The following is an 18,070-nucleotide window of genomic DNA, read 5'->3' on the forward strand; positions in this document are numbered from 1 at the left end:
CTTCAAGCTTTTCTTGCACATTGTGCCCTCGGTAGCTTGCAAAATTATGCAAGGTGAATGTGTGGCTTTGATGTATGCAGTTTCTCTCAGGTCAGGCATTTGTCATCTTAGCAAGGTCTGGACTAATGGAACCCTTGGGTCCAGCTCTGGTTATGGACAGTATACAATTAGTTTTTAGTCCAGCCCCAGATACCCTTTGGAGAAGAAGGAATTGCTTTAACCTTTGTCAAAGCTACACCCTACACACTGGGGTCTGTGCTATACAGCAGAAGTTACAGCTTGATGAAGTGAGCTTGATGGAGGAAGCAATCAGGTGAAGATTTTTAAAGGGATGCAGGTCTTGCCATTGGTTTCCTGGGGGCACATAAGCCCATTCTCTTAGTTGCCCACTGGTACAAAGTCCTGTCCATTAGTGCTACTCTTCCTTGATTGATGATGTTCAGGACTTGACTTTCCAGCTCATGCCTTTGAGAGACAGATCTGCGATGTTACAAGGTCTGGTATCAATCATCGTATCAGATGAGCTGCACAGAGGCTCCATTCCAAAGGGAATCCCAGTGAAAAGAGGTCAATGTTAAGACTGTCTGGCAGAGGCCTGCTAAGCCACCACTTGGGTTCCAGCCTGGCAAAATGGATAATGCCAGTCTGTCCTACAGCATATGACTTTTCACTCTATTTTGTAACTTGGACCCTAAGAACCTATCAGGTTCTTCAAGTTGGTATTTTGCTCTATTAGTTTTAAAAAGTTCACTTTCAATAATCATTCATGCCTCCCCTTTTTCATTAAGAGGGGTCAAGCTCTTCCTTTTTAGGGCTCTCAACGTTTTCCCATCCTTGCTTAATGGAAAGCAGGTGACTTCCACACGTTTCTTTTTCTGCACACTGTCTATTAAACGTTAACTAAAAAGCAATTAGCACTCGTATCAAACTGAGGTCATTAAAATAGTATAGGGGTCTTACCTTTTGAGCAATCTGCCCCATGGAATCCTGGAAAACAGTGACAGACTCCAGAGACACATTCTCCATTGCTGTGACAATTCCTGGGACATTCTTGCACAGACTCTGTAATGCAAAGAGTGAACAAAAATAAATAAATAAATGGATGATTGAGATTCTGCAAATGAATTAATGGACAACTGAATGAGGAAACCACAGTAAAAAACAATGTCACATGATGATTGGTAGCATTCTAGTAATTAAGGAAACATGGTGGAAACACTTTAACTTTTCCACAAACGGTCTGCCTCTGGCACTTATTCATCTGTACATAAAATGACCGTGGATGGTATTGTGGTAGGGTGGGTGATGTTTCTACTTCATGTGGTTTACAGTCCATCTAGTTAACCTCTGTTGTGATGAAGCGTCTGGAGAAACTGGGCATGATTCACATGAACTACAACATCCCTGCTACTACCCTGGATCTGCTACAGTTTGCACACTAGCATAACAGACCTGTGGATGATGCCATCTTCCTCACCCTGCACACAGCTCTAGGACATCTGGAAAGGAAAAACTCCAATGTCAGCTCTGCCATCAACACCACTGTGCCCTCCAAGCTGGTGTAGAGGCTCAGAAATCTTGGTCTGAGCATCTCCATCTGTGGCTGGGTGTTGGATTTCCTGGGTATTGGTAAAAAGAAGTCCTCCATGATGTGTACCAACATTGGCATTCCACAGGGCTGCTACCTCAGCCTACTACTTACTACACAGTCTGTTCACCTATGACAGTCTAGCAAAGCACAAGGGCAAAAGGATCATTGGACGACACCACCAAGATTGCCCTCATCGATGATGATGATGAAACTACCTAAAGGTAAAAGGTGCCCGACCTAACTGAACGGTGCCCATGACAACAACCTCTCCCTGAATGTTGACAGAACAAAGGAGGTCTTTGGAGGTTGACATCAGAAAGAACAAAGGCAATCACGCTCCACTCCACATTAATGGCTCCCCCATAGTCTGGACAGTTAGCAGCTTCAGGCTCCTGGGTTTCCAGATCACCGACTGCCTTTCGTGGTCTGTCAACAGCCACCTGAATCCTATTCACTCTTCAACCCGAGATGCCGGAAAAGTGTCTAATGCTAAGACCTTCTCATTGAAGCAAATGGAAAAATGACTGTCACAATTCTGATTTTCCTTTAATCACAGTGCTTTAAAACATCGACTTTCATGAGCCTCGTCAACAAACACGCCTTGTCCCACAATTAATCTTTGTGTTAAGCAGCTGCTTTTCAATGGGAAATTTTGAAATTTGAAAACTTTACATAGAGTGATCTGTTCGAGATATCTCAACGAAAATCGAACTGTCTCAACAAACTTCTTTGAAGAATAAGTGTTTTCCGCATTTCAACAAAACTGGTCCACCGAGGGGCTAAGTTGTTTCATGTAGAAAGACAGACAGACAGACAGACAGACAGACAGACAGACAGACAGACAGACAGACAGACAGACAGACAGACAGACAGACAGGCAGGCAGGCAGGCAGGCAGGCAGGCAGGCAGGCAGGCAGGGGCTATCACAATAGATGTTTTGCACTTTGCACTTTGTGTTCCACAGGGGTCAGTGCTAGGGCCGCTGCTATTTTTAATATATATAAATGATTTAGATAGTAATATAAGTAACAAGCTGGTTAAGTTTGTAGATGATACCAAGATAGGTGGATCAGCAGATAATTTGGAATCCGTTATATCATTACAGAAGGACCTGGATAGCATACAGGCTTGGGCAGATTTGTGGCAGATGAAATTTAATGTCAGTAAATGTAAAGTATTACACATTGGAAGTAAAAATGTTAGGTTTAAATACACAATGGGCGGTCGGAAAATTGAGAAGGATTTAGGAGTCATAGTGGACTCAAAGCTATTGACTTCCCGACAGTGTTCAGAAGCCATTAAGAAGGCTAACAGAATGTTAGGATATATAGCACGATGTGTGGAGTACAAGTCCAAGGAGGTTCTGCTCAACCTTTATAACACACTGGTGAGGCCTCATCTTGAGTACTGTGTGCAGTTTTGGTCTCCAGGCTACAAAAAGGACATGGCAGCACAAGAAAAGGTCCAGAGAAGAGCGACTAGGCTGATTCCAGGGCTACAGGGGTTGAATTATGAGGAAAGATTAAAAGAGCTGAGCCTTTACAGTTTAAGCAAAAGAAGATTAAGAGGTGACATGATTGAAGTGTTTAAAATTATGAAGGGAATTAGTGCAGTGGATCGAGACTGTTATTTTAAAATGAGTTCATCAAGAACACGGGGACACAGTTGGAAACTTGTTAAGGGTAAATTTCGCACAAACATTAGGAAGTTTTTCTTTACACAAAGAACGATAGAAACTTGGAATAAGCTACCAAGTAGTATGGTAGACAGTAAGACTTTAGGGTCTTTCAAAACTCGACTTGATGTTTTCTTGGAAGAAATAAGTGGATAGTACTGGCGAGCTTTGTTGGGCTGAATGGCCTGTTCTCGTCTAGAGTGTTCTGATGTTCTAATGTTCTAATGTATACAAGCGCACCTAAAAAAAGACAAGATGCTTGGGATTTTGATGGCTCTTATATTGTAATGGCAGTTGCCTCAGTACTTAGTTATTGTTGCTTGATCTTGCTGTGGCTGTTACTATCTTTATAAATAATCTTCATTTGGATCTTGATCTTTGTTTGTCTGTGAATTGCTGCCTCACGAAAAGCTACGTTTAAATAACAGTCTCATTTGGGGTGGGAGTTGTGGGGATCGATCTCGAGTAGCTGGTGTTCAGATTCGTTTGCCTTGCCGCTTTCCCACAGTGGATCCTCTTAAGGGACTGGAACGACTTGATATTTGTGATGCTGCCTCGCGAAAAGTTCAATAAAGCAAAGCACGTACGCTATGTCTTCTCTGCGATGGCGGGAGTTGCCGACCTTGCCGCTTACCCATGATTTGGATCTTGATCTTTGTTCGTCCGCGAATTCATGTTCCCCTGACACTGCCTTGGTTGTTACTTTTGCTTACAAACACTGTCGACACCACTGTTTGTGTTTAGATCTGGCGTTGACTATGATTTTGAAGTTTTCGAAGACGATGCGGAAGACGTCGCTTATGATGAACCATCCATAAGTCGTGGGAAGAGAAACAGAAATGCTCCTCCACCACCACATAATTACTATTCGGACAGTGATTCCGAGTAGGCTGTTCCTATCAAATCAATGTCCAAGGGTTTTGTTTTGTAATTTTGTTTCCCTTATAAAAAATCATAATGCTGTGCGATGAAGGGCCCAGTTCACGACTGGCAGCCGCGTTTAAACAGGAAGCCCTTCACAGACAACTTTAACACGCGCAACGTAGTTGACCGCACACGGCTAGTGATAATAATAATATATACAAAAAACGCAAACGTACAATTAACATCCAAAATTGTTAAACTAAGTTTGAATATATTTGAATATTTACTTACTTTTAACTTGAATATTCAAAACGTATTTTTTGTCTAATTTGACAGCCCTAGTTACAATATTGTGAAATCGTCTTGTAGGTTCCCGTGTTATCTTGTGCCCTTTTCTTACTTATTGTGCAGTGAGGCTTGATACATTCTTTTCAGTGAAAGGCACTATATAGAACAGGATTATCATCTTGTGCATGGAGGAGTGAAGCTTCTTTACTAGAGAGCAATGTGCCCAGAAACTTAAATGTTTCTGTCATCTCAATGGCTCAGCCGTTTACAGCAGATGATTGGTGAGCAGGTGACTGTTTCCTGAAATCTACAGTATGATCATCTCTTGAGTTTTTTGAATGTTAAGTTCCAAATTATTATGGCGGCACCACAATATCAGATTTTCCACCTCTTGGCTGTATATTAGTGACCAGCTGTCCCCTCGCGGCTCTGCCCGCATAGTATTGAAACTGGACAGCGAGAAGGGCGCTGCCTGGCTCCCTACTCCTGACGTCACTCTTCCACCTCCACTCAGCCCACAGCCTTTGTCTCAGATTAGCGCCAATATATCGTTCATGCAAGCAAACTAAGATTCTTAGCGCAATGAGAGAAGTCGCAAAATCAACCGGAATGTTCAAGCAAATCTCTCTATTATAAAAAAAAGAAATCTTGCAGAGAAACAGTAGGGTGTCGAGACGTGATCTTCACATTAAGATCATGGAAGACACTTAAAAGACCCGCGAGACTAAAGAGATTGGCCACGGAGCGTCTCGCGGGGACCTTAATCATGAGACTTTGTGCCAAGAGATTGACCCAGGACCGTCTCGCGATGATGTAGAACATGAGATTCTTGCAAGACACGCCCTTCTTACCACCAAATAAGACCACGGGCATCAAAACTCTCAGTCGTGTTTTGGCTTTGAGCACACACAGGTCCAGGGCTCTGAGCGCATATAAAGTGTATAAGGACAATACGTTATAGATGAAATGTAGACGACTAAGCGAAGAAGAAAGCAGCGCAGAGAAAAGAGACTCAAAAGCGTTGGAGAGACAAAAAAGAAAAAGAATAATCTAGGTGCAAATTCAGAAAATAAGGAAAGTAATTATCAGCCTGGAACAAGTGGAATTGAAAAAAATGCAGGTCCAATCCGAATGTTGGCGTTATACACATGCAGAACAGGTTGGAGATTATGAAAGCAATGGAATTCTGAAAGCAATGGCGCGATACACATATGTAGAAAGTTAAAGAATCTGAAAGTAGGAAAATTAGAAAGTATAAAAAAAAGAAAGTAAAGATCGCAGTAGCACAAACAAACGGAAATTATTACTCGAAAAAGGGAAAATAATCACCACGGACCAGGTGTCATTGAAACAAAAGCAGGATAAAGCGAGATCAGAAATAAAAGACAAGAGTAGAAAACAAAGTAAAATGTCATAAAGAGGTTTAAAAACAAGGGGGCCAAACACATGCAGAGCAGGTTAGAGAAAATGAAAACTGGAATTCAAAAGACTCAAAAAAAATGTATAGGCGTGAAACACGTGCAGAGCAAGATACAGAATATGAAAGAAGAAAAAACGACAGTGTCAAAACAAAGAAAGTAAAGAGAAATTATTACTCGGAGAAATAACGAAAAGGCGACTAGAGATCGAATATATGGACACAGGTGATATGTCAGAAGTAAGTAATTATTGTAAGGCTTTGAAGTTTAAGTCAGAGAATTTTAAAAACAGGGTTTACCTCACATGCATTTATTGATTACTTTGCAAAAAAAATTATTAACTGCTGATGATGAAAATCGTTTTGTCTGTGCTGAAATTCCAAACAGAGAACCCTATCCTGAATTATAGTACAAAGTCCTTAAACACGTGTCTCACGGGCCTCATTAAAAAGATTCAGCACGTCGGGACTCGAAAGATTCCAAATATTGTGTTTACAGAAGTTCAGAAATAAAAGTGAAACTAATGAAATAGCAACAATTCAAAGAAAAAATAAAATCTTAAAAGTGTGTATCCAGAAAACCAAACACGAGGGGTTGGCGTGTGAAGCGAGCAGGGGGCGAAGCCGCAAACGAACTGTGGTACTTAGCGCTATGAGAGAAATCGCAACATCAGCCGGAATGTTCAAGCAAATTGTAGAAAAAAACCCGATCTAAATCTGTTAAGTAGTTCTGTCGTGAAAAGCGGACAGACAGACAGACAGATAGACTGATGTTGGATTTCATATATATAGAGATGTGCAAAATTATTCTTTTTAGCGTTGTGATTCAATTTCATTTAGTTCACCAAATGATTTGAATCACTGATTTGTTCACTAGTTGAAAATCTAGAACAGTATCATAACTGTGTAACAACCTTAAACACCAAACAATACAAACAACATAAAAAGCAAACATTAAAGTAACATAATAACATTACTTATAATAACATAATAATAATAATAATAATAATAATAATAATCTATCCATCCATCCATTTTCCAACCCGCTGAATCCGAACACAGGGGTCTGCTGGAGCCAATCCCAGCCAACACAGGGCACAAGGCAGGAACCAATCCCGGGCAGGGTGACAACCCACCGCAGGACACACACACAAACACACCCACACACACCATGCATACACTAAGGCCAATTTAGAATCGCCAATCCACCTAACCTGCATATCTTTGGACTGTGGTAGGAAACCGAAGCGCCCGGAGGAAACCCACGCAGATACGGGGAGAACATGCAAACTCCACGCAGGGAGGACCCGGGAAGCGAACCCAGGTGTCCAGGTCTCCCAACCGCGAGGCAGCAGCGCTACCCACTGTACCCACTGATGCAGTCTCCCACACATGTGTCATCACTGAAGTGAACTGCGATTCAATGTGCTGTGAGTCTCTTGTCTGGAGTACAGTACATGAACTTGCGGTGGTTCTCCAGACCAGTACGGGGCAGACTGGTTCATTCAATCAGTGAGTGTACTGAGACGATCATAGTCACTCAGTCAGAGTGAAGTGATCGGTGGGAGGTGCCTGGTGTTCTCTGGCAGGTCGGTCATTGGCTGGTTGTCGTCATGACCGTTTTGCTGAAACAGTTCACTGATAGGCTGTTTCCTGAAGACAGCATTTAAGTGAAGTTAAGATGTAGTGGAATGCCATATAAAATGTAGCACGCACTGCAGATACCACAAAAAGATTTGTTCTTTAATGTCAGTGAACCAGTACGCTTGTTAAGAGACCAAGACAAGTACAAAAGAACTAGTTTGTTCATTCACTGCACATCACCACTGTATATGGACTCATCATTGTTTGAAATGAGGCCTATTAGTGTTATGTCATCTGCAAATTTAAGAAGTTTGCCAGACAAAGGTACAGCCATTTGTATAAAGTGAGAAGAGTAGTGGGGAAAAGGAATACATCCCTGGGCTGCACCAGGACTGAAGGTTAATGTGCCAGGCATGTGTGTGCACAACCTCTCCAGTCCTGTTTCCAATCTGTAAGGAAGTCTGTGATCCAATGGCAGGTTGAACTGGCCGAGTTTCTTATCTCAACCTGCAACGCATCATCAAAGCCTGTGAAGGAGTCATAGGCTGTAACTTATGGCACAGTGAAGTGCTATGAGTCCAAGGTAAGGAAGAGGGCCACAATGATCATTGCTGATGCGACTCACCCCGGGCATCGCCTGTTCCCTCTGGCAAACATCTTCATGCAGTGAAAGCTAAAACAACACGTCAACTGAACACACGCAGTTATTCTGACTAATCAGGTCTGAGCTTCTACTCAGGATCAATTACACCTGCACACTGGACTGCCTGGACATTCTAATCCTACCATCTCTTAATGTTTTTGTATTGCCCTTGTATGCTACATCACATTTTATCATTTTATATTTTATCTTTTGTGTTCTGTCTTGTCCTTGTAGGTTGAACCAATACCGTCAAGACAAATTCCTAATACACATCAGTGTACCTGGCCAATAAAATGAATTCTGTTTCTGATACGTGTAATTGTACAGTTCCGGTGGCAGAGGTGTAGCTAGGTGTGGGCGGAGGGGGCGGTCTGCCCTGGGCGGCACATTTTTGGAGGCAGCATTATTGGCCAAAAGGCTCAGTACATTTCGTGTGTAAGTAGCAGGGTTCTGAAAATTACATGAATGAAAAAGTTAAAATTCTCTGATTTTTAAGCACAAATGCTTCAAAAATAATTTTCAGACTGTCCTTCTGTGATGGCCTCAGACACATCAGTTGAAATTTATGAGGCAATAACAAAAATAAACATAAACATTACACCGAGAATAATTTCTAGGAAGATAAAACAACTAATTTACAATTTATAATTTTGTTTCGTTATCAATCCAATTGCATTCCTGCTCTGCGCACCTATGACTTGTACACTCTAATAAGAGAAAAAGGGCTCTTTTTGATTTAAGGTCATTTTAGTAGTTGTAATGAACTATATTAATATGTTTGTTCACCTAACGTAATTTTTTGCTTTACTTCAAATTGAAAAACCTTGCTGTCGCTTAATGTAACTTCTTCTATTTAGTCTAAAGCAAAAAATTGCTTTGGAGACCTTGCCGGCTCCGACCCCTGTGATGTCATGTCCGGGCTCGCACCAATGGCAGAAGACCTACATGAGCCCGACCCCTTTGACTTCACTTCCTGTCTCCCCCTTTAAAAGCCTCCACCTTTTCCCTATTCCCTCAGTTCTGTTTGGACTCGGTTTTGTGCACATCAGTGCTGTATTATTTTGAAAAGCAACTTTGCAGCCAGGAAACCAAATTATAGGGGTGGCTGCCCCAGACCTTTATATGACTCTGCCTCAAGTTTGTGACTATATATATATAGAATTTAAGTTGGCATTACAGTGAATACAACAATGGACAAAATTTTAATTTGAGTTCATCCGTCCATTATCAAACCCGCTATATCCTAACTACAGGGTGACGGGGGTCTGCTGGAGCCAATCCCAGCCAACACAGGGTGCAAGGCAGGAAACAAACCCCGGGCAGGGCGCCAGCCCACCGCAGTTAATTTGAGTTTTAAAAGAAATTTGGTTTGAGCTAAATACATTTTTTACTTTTGTTCAAGTTTTTGAAAAGGTTAAAACAAACTCAAATGAATTAAGTTTACTCAAATACTTTTTAAAATTTGAAAGAAATCAAGTAAATTGCTTGTTACCTTGTGAAGTAATTTATTTAGGTTGATCCAACAAAACATTTTTTACAGTGTACACTACACTGGTTGTGGTTTTCACAGCGTAATTATATTAAACTAACACGGCTTATCGGTGCGTCTATACTATATTCTTGTCTAGTTGATGCTTATAAATAATTATATGTGAAAAAATATTGCTGCTTTTCTATATATGAATAAATCTATGCAAATTGTATCTTAATTTTTCTCTACACTTCATTTTAATTTTCTATTTAAATAGGTTAACATATTCAGATATGTTGGAGGGCATCAAATTGAAGCACCGCCATGCCCCAAGTGGCACGAACTCGAGCCACGCCACTGTCTGGTGGAAATTTAAGTTAATTTGTATTGTGTAAGACACAGCGTGTAATGCGCCTCTCTTTCCGATTTATCAATGCTTAGGCATCAACATGAGCATTTAAAGACTAATAATGCTCATGCAGTGCATTTGATCACAGATATTTTTTTGTTTGTAAAGCACATAATTGAATTTTAATGATAAGCAGAGGAATAATTCATTCTGTAAAAATGGCATCCAAATGCTAATGCTGCTTCGTATACAAACGTAATTACATCTTTATCTTAACATCCAACTTTATTTTTGTTTTCTCCAAAACAGATAAATAAATAAATATAAAGCACTTATGAAAACGCTGACACTAGAAATGCACAGTTGTAAAATACATTCCCGGCTTCCACACGTGTGCCACTGCTGCCTTAAATCTGACACCGCTGTAAACAAATTCAAATTAAATTAAGAAGCCAGAATGCCTGGAATATGAGAGAATGCACATTAAAAAAGAAAAGCCGACTCGGCATATGTCTACATCCTCAAATTCTCTTCCCCAAGAAGAGAGTTTTAAGTAATGAGTGCATAAACTGAAGAGGTTGGGGGCCGGCGATGTACGTACGATGCATTTAATGAAGAGGAGAAAAGGAAGATACACTCGCTAGAAATTGAGCACATGAGCGGTCTCTCGTGCCGAGTTTTTTTTAACCTGCAGTCCCAGTAGTTGCTCAGTATTATTACATTAACCGTTTTTTCTTCTTAATTGCACAATTAATTTAATGAAAACTGAAAATCATTTCATAACTTAAATGTAGCTAATTAAATGTAACTAATTAAATGTACAGTAGCTAATTAAGAAAGGCAAAATTGAGTAAATCATAATGTTAATTCACTCTGGAAATTGACACATAAGGAGTTCTAGTTAGGCTTCACTTTAAACCTGCACTCAGCCGACCTCCGAAGGAGGCATCCGTTAACTTTCTGGGAGTCTGTGGTGCACCCAAAGGCAGATTGAAACCTCTCGACTACACTTTCAAAATATCAGTGAAAAGATAAATACACATATATTTATATAGTGCCTTACCGAAGACCCCAAAACCAATGCTGCCATATCGCTACACTGTGACAAATGGCAGAGCAAGTGACACAAACTACGCCTGTGCTTATGATTTAGATCATTGATGTTAGGTAGAATGCCCAGGGGAGGCTGGGTGGTCTCATGGCCTCAGAGCCCCTCCAGATTTTGTTTTTTTCTCCAGCCCTCTGGTGGTTTTTTCTTTTATTCTTTTGCTTTTTTCTGTCCTCCCTGGCCATCGGACCTTACTTTATGCTTTGTTAATTAGTATTGCCTAATCTACTCTCTCTCTATATATATATATATAAAATCCTAAGCCTAAAATTGCAACGGTGACGTTTTTATGTCATGTTTTAAATCAGGCTTATTTTAGAACCTACATATATATGTTTGGTATCATTCTTTTCAGAATTTATCAAACTTTCCTAGACTACTTTTTAAAATCATTCCCAGGGTTCATTCTTTTTTCATCTTAATATCTTAAAATTGCTGAAGATTATTTTAAGCTTAAGAACTGTTAATGATTATACTTTCAGCAGATAGTATTAAGAATTCAGCTGCAATAGATATCTCTTTGTTTTAATTCTCTAACGCCACTGCAGGGTAGGGTTTGTTTTGTTTTGGACGTGCTCTGTCTCTTCGTATGTCAGAGGACCGGGACATCGCGAAGTGGGATCAAGCCTCATGTGGGGAGGCAAAATGGGGGGGTGGGGGGATAAAGGGGGGAGAGAAGGGGAGCAGGCTATATCTAATCTATTCTTCTAATTCCTATAACTATAAATATCAATGCAACAATAGGCTAAAATGCAATGACTCATGGGGAACTTTGAAACTAAGATTAAAACTGCCTCATTACCAGTTAAGACTATAAAATGACATTAACAACTCAGAATCAATGTCTCCATGATGGGACATCTTCCAGACGGACTTGAAGTTGAGAAGGACAAGCAAACGGTGATTGCATTCACTACACTTTTGGCACGCAGACTTATTCTGTTAAATTGGAAGAATCCTAACTCTCCTCTGATAAGTCAGTGGGAAACCGATGTTTTATACTATTTGAAATTGGAAAAAATCTAATTCTCAGTTAGAGGATCTGTACAAAATTTTTTCAAAACCTGGCAGGATCTAATCAATATTATTTTAGAATAAGAGAAATAACTATTACCGCATTTAATTCCCTTCTCCATCTCTTATTTACATATACTGTATATTTATTTCTCCCTTTCTTTTGTTTATAATTGCCTTATTAACCCCTTAACCGCCCTCTGCCGGATATATCCGGCACCGTTGTTTTATTGCTAACGCCATACTGCCGGAATTATCCGGCACATTTGCCTGTGGTTATATGAATGCCTGGCAAGTAGTATAACTGACGGTTTGGCGTGGGTATTATTACTACGTTGTATTTCGACAAGTCTGTGGTTGTTTTGGCCAGTCATGTGACGTGATTCGCATGTAACAGCTGTGAATATGGCGAAACGTAAACTGACTTCAAGTGAGGCTTTGCAGGCGATTTTGGACAGTTCTGATCATGATTGTAGCAGTTCTGAAGAAGATTTTAGCGACAGTGATGAGCAGCAATGTGCGCTGCATGATACTGTGAATGAAGACGCATCGGATGACGGCGCTGAGTGGGTGTATCCCCAGCATCTCAGCTGCGCTGCTGCCCGTGGTGAACTACCTTTTCTGCATTCGTTTGAGGGAACGTGTGGCTTTATTGTTGATGTAAACAATTACACTGCTGAGCAGTTTTATGAGCTGTTTGTGTCACCTGATTTGATCAGACATTTTGTTCATCAGACAAATCTGTATGCAGCACAGTTTATTGAGAAAAATCCCAATTTACCTCCACATTCCCGTGTTCGTGCTTGGTTTGACACTGATGAAAACGAAATGAAAAAATTCATTGGGATTTTGATGTTGATGGGAATAATCAGAAAACCAGATATTGAGATGTACTGGTCTACAGATCCTATGTATGCAACACCTATTTTTGCAGCTGTCATGACACGTAACCGATTCTCTTTGCTGCTGAAATTCTTTCATTTGAATGACAACAGAAACGAGCCAGATAAGAAAGATCCAAACCGCGACCACTTGTTCAAGCTACGTCCTTTGATTGATCATTTATTTGAAGCATTTCAGTTGCCCTACATGCCAGGACCGTCAGTTGCAGTTGATGAAAGTTTATTGTCGTGGAAGGGCCGCTTACAGTTTCGACAGTATCTACCATTGAAAAGGGCACGGTTTGGTATCAAGATGTTTTGCTTAGCTGAGAATTCAGGTTACATTTATAGATTTTGTGTATACACTGGCAACTTGCACAACATTTAGTGGTCAATACTGCTTGAATAAATGTAAAAAATGTAAAAAAAAATGTAAAAAAGTAAAAAAACGAAAATTGTTCAGATTTTGCCTGGCTTGGGGAATATTTAGGGAGTTGGCGGTTAAAGGGTTAAAAAGCCCTAAGCAATTCTCCTTTGCATAAGCTCTCCTTCTCAGGGGTGGGGTTTGATTTGTCTTCAATTTTGTTTGGTTATAAATTGATCTATTTGTATGGAATTATTACAATAAAAATTAATAAAAAAAAAAAAAAAGAATTTATCAAACTTTATTGTGATGTTGTTAGATTTTCAGATTCTCATTCCGTTTTTAAATTATAAACTAAAAAATATCAAGAACTCACGTCCTGCAAGACGAGACTTTGTGTCAAAAGATTTAACCATGCCCGGGGTCGGAAATAAAAGACAAAGAGCAGGACAGCTGCTGTACAGGCTTTTAAATGTTCGAAGTGCAGCGCGAGATGCAGCAGCAGCTGATCGAGCAAAGAGGAGGTAAAAAAAAACTATTGTTTCCTAATGTATCACCATTTAAGAGGGGGTTTCAGAGGAGTGACCGCGTTTAATTGGGGTGAGTTCGTCCCCCCTCTTCACAACGAAAGTGGCAGAGACGCGAAGTGAGCAGGGGGGAACCCTCTAGTTTTTATATTTTTTCATTTATCTTTCTTCATCTTGTAAATCACTTTGAGCTACATCATTTGTATGAAAAAGTCCTATACAAATAAATGTTGTTGTTGTTGTTGCTCTTGTGTTTTTACAGGATTAATGTTATCCCAAAATTACAAAAAAATGCTGGGACAGTATGGAAAAAGCTAATAAAAATCCCACACACTCTGCTGAAAAGACTACAGCAATGCATTATTTTATGTTTTAATGGTGAATTTAATCTTTTTTTTTTCTTTTTTTTTTAAATATACACTCATGTCAAATCTGATGGCTACCTCACACTCCAAAAAAGTTGGGACCGTCGAGTATTTATCACCGAGTAACATCACCATCTCTTTTAATAACATATTTTAAGGAGTTGGGGACTGAAGACTGTGACAATGCGGGTTCAGCTCCGTGCTCCCCTCGTTGATCTGGGAGCCCTTGAACCCAACATCGTCGGTAATGTCACTGATGAGCTATCTATCTATTATATAGTGACTTTCACATCTATCTATCTATCTATCTATCTATCTATCTATCTATCTATCTATCTATCTATCTATCTATCTATCTATCTATCTATCTATCTATCTATCTATCTATTATATAGTGACTTTCACATCTATCTATCTGTCTGACTTTCACATCTATCTATCTATCTATCTATCTATCTATCTATCTATCTATCTATCTATCTATCTATCTATCTATCTATTATATAGTTACTTTCACATCTATCGATCTATCTATCTATTATATAGTGACTTTCACATCTATCTATCTATCTATCTATCTATCTATCTATCTATCTATCTATCTATCTATCTATCTATCTATCTATCTATCTATCTATCTATCTATTATATAGTGACTTTCACATCTATCGATCTATCTATTATATAGTGACTTTCACATCTATCTATCTGACTTTCACATCTATCTATCTATCTATCTATCTATCTATCTATCTATCTATCTATCTATCTATCTATCTATCTATCTATCTATTACATAGTGACTTTCACATCTATCGATCTATCTATCTATTATATAGTGACTTTCACATCTATCTATCTATCTATCTATCTATCTATCTATCTATCTATCTATCTATCTATCTATCTATCTATCTATCTATCTATCTATCTATCTATTATATAGTGACTTTCCTTTCATATCTATCTATCTACACTCAATAACCCATGACAAAGCACATCAACTTGTGAAACTCCAAAAACCAAGCTTTTTGAACACCTTGAATGGATTTCATTACTCAAATAGGATTATTATTATTATTATTAGTATTATTATTATTAGATGAAATGTCGGAGCCGTTAATGCAGTAAACGGAGAAATTGATTGATTGGTAGGCAGAGACATCACTCCCCAAAATGAGTGGCTTAGTTTAAGAATCTCTAGCGTGAGTTATAAAGGGATTCAGAAAGACTTATCCATATCTAAACATCGGAAGGTTAAACAACCAAAAGGTGTGCCACAAATCTTCTTTCAATTTTAGTTTCTCTTTTATGTCTTACCCGTTCTGGCCTATTTCGTTCTCCAGCACACAGTATGTACGTACAGAGATATTTAAACTCACACATATACACCTCTGGTGCAGTAAACAAGCAAACCAAGAAAATGTCATATTGAAGTCAGTCAGCACTTTAAGTTGCAATGCCGAAATGGCCTCAGTTCACCTCAAATCACGAATCCCCTCGTCCTGAGGCTCTTCCCCATCGCTCCTGTTTGTCGGTTTAACAAAAGATGTCATAACCCTATTATTATTGTTTTATTTAAATTAATAACTTGATGGCACTCAATTAGATAAGAAAAGAATTACCATTTGAAAAGTAGGGCATTTTGGTAATTAATTTGTGCAAGGTTAAATGGAAAGGTTACAGATATATCAAATTATAATGTTGCATGGTGAGTTCCTGTTCTGATTTTTAAAGACAGTTTTATTACTGACTCTAAATTGGCCCCATATGAATAAATGTTGGTGTCTACCCCACAATGGATTAGCTCATTTCCTGGTTTTGTACCCAGTGCTGTCGGACAGTTAACAGTTACAAAATAAATATACAGAATTAAAGCTGAGTGATCACACTGCTGTAACAAACACTGCTCGCTATGCATTACACATTTTTTTTGTTTTCTGCAATTCTGAGAAGCAAATACATTCCTTAAGAAGGTCCTAAAGAGCAGGAGACAATTCCAGAAGCATTACGGACCCCCCAGGATATACTGCAGACAGGATGTAAGTCAAGCAGTAAAGCCACACACACACACACACACACGCACACACACGCACACACACACACACACACACTTGGGACTTCCAGTCATCTATGGCAGCAGGTCCCAAACCCAATTTGTTTGTTTTTCCAACTGATGGCACATGACTAACATTAAACAGCTTTTATGACTCCCATACCAAATGGCAAATAACAGAGACAGGTGAATTGCGTTTGCTATTATGAAATACGGATGGTGCATGCCAAACATTTGTAGTAATGTGTTTTATTGCTGTGTCACATGGCTGCAAGTGTTTTTTTGGAAAAGTTCCTCAATCAGTGAATAATTTTACCTCAAACTAATCTCATTATTTTGCTGGTCTTTTTTTCTCTTATTCTGCATTCAAAAAAGCACAGCAGTTCAAGTTTCACATTTATAAGCCAATCAGAAATATTGTATTGTTTGTATAACTTTAAAAACTTAACTCTCATTTGCCTTAACTGTGTCCTAATAATGACAGTTAACAACAAGCAGAGCAGACAACCAGGCAGACGACACTAAATGATGAAAGGCTGCAGCCCCCTACTGTGCTCATCCACCTAAATAAAAGAATAAGTGTCTGTGTGTTCATCCATTTTCAATGTCTTTGTCATTTCAACAGATGGCGCACCACAAACATTAGCACTGCTTTTTCAAATCCCAAACCAAATGGTGTTAAGGGTAAAGTTCCAAGGATTATTGTAAACACTAAAGCACTGGGAGATGCTAACATGATGACAGCATAAAAAGAAGAAGAAGTCAAAGGAAGAAAAATCAAACACCTGAAGTGTAACATAACTACCTGATTTTCACTCATAACTATAACATGAAGAGATGTTTCTTTGGCTTCGAAGTATGCACTAAGGGACACTGGAAACCAGTGGCACAACCATATTTAACCCTGAGGTAACTGGACTGACCTACGGTTTGACCTGTGGAGCCGAGGAACCTGACTGATTTGGAATGCACGGTGCTCTAAAGCGCCACTGAAACCAATCGAAAGAAAAAGATCATTTAATCACCCGGCCACAGCCAAGAACCCTTTGCAGCCACATGATGCATGACATGAAGAAAACAAAACTAAAACCCACATAATACTACAGGCATTTGCATTGCATTTGTCACTCTAACAGATGGTACATTACAAACATTTGTATTACTAAAATGCTTGTGATGCACCATCTGTTGGAATGCCAAATTCAGTGTATTTTTTCCTACTTTAATTACAAAATGCACTGCAAACAATAACACTGGGGGTCCACATTGATTAATTAGATTTCAACCCATCTTAGATGAGTATCACAGCTAGTTCATACAGTAAATGATGGCTTAAATAACAAGAGCACCTGGGAACGCAGAATGAATCTTAATGAGAATGATGAAATTCTTTAAAAAAAAATAAAAATTAAAACTGAAAATCATCCCCACATAACAACATGAATGTTTCATACATGCTAATAAAGAATGAACAAACTTAAGAGTTGCATTTTCTGCATTGACCCCAAAAAAAAAAGAAACTGGGAATGGAAGGATGTTGCACCCAGACACGGCTTCCCTAATGGAGGGGTGGACATCCCAGCCAGAGAAGAAGATGGTTCCTTACCCAGGCAGGAAGCCCCAGACAAATGGACAGGCGTCCTGACGGGACATGTGCATAGCACCTTCTGAGTAAGGACTGTCTCTGAGGGGGGTATTTATTCCCCCCTGGTCACTAGATGGTAGCAGCCCTCAATATCGGTGCCCAATCGAGAACCAGTAGGGAATGTACTGTTTTCACTGTACATGCTTCCACTGGGATTTCTCATTAGGAAACATAATGTTAATTTTCACTCGTATGCAGATGACACCCAGTTATACCTTTCATTTAAAT

The 18,070-nt window shown here is 39.4% G+C and overlaps 1 protein-coding gene across 5 annotated transcripts in view; it reads right to left on the bottom strand.

Moving 5' to 3' along the window:
- tenm2b (teneurin transmembrane protein 2b) overlaps positions 1-18,070 on the bottom strand; it is a 1,820,998-nt gene that overhangs the window by 332,751 nt on the left and 1,470,177 nt on the right. For all 5 annotated transcript variants that reach the window (XM_051934201.1, XM_051934200.1, XM_051934199.1 and 2 more), the window contains one exon: positions 961-1,062. In XM_051934201.1, the coding sequence (XP_051790161.1) occupies positions 961-1,062 (102 nt within the window). The remainder of the gene's footprint in view (positions 1-960; positions 1,063-18,070) is intronic.

The sequence above is a fragment of the Erpetoichthys calabaricus genome, chromosome 11, assembly GCF_900747795.2.
Source record: "Erpetoichthys calabaricus chromosome 11, fErpCal1.3, whole genome shotgun sequence".
Classification (NCBI taxonomy): domain Eukaryota; kingdom Metazoa; phylum Chordata; class Cladistia; order Polypteriformes; family Polypteridae; genus Erpetoichthys; species Erpetoichthys calabaricus.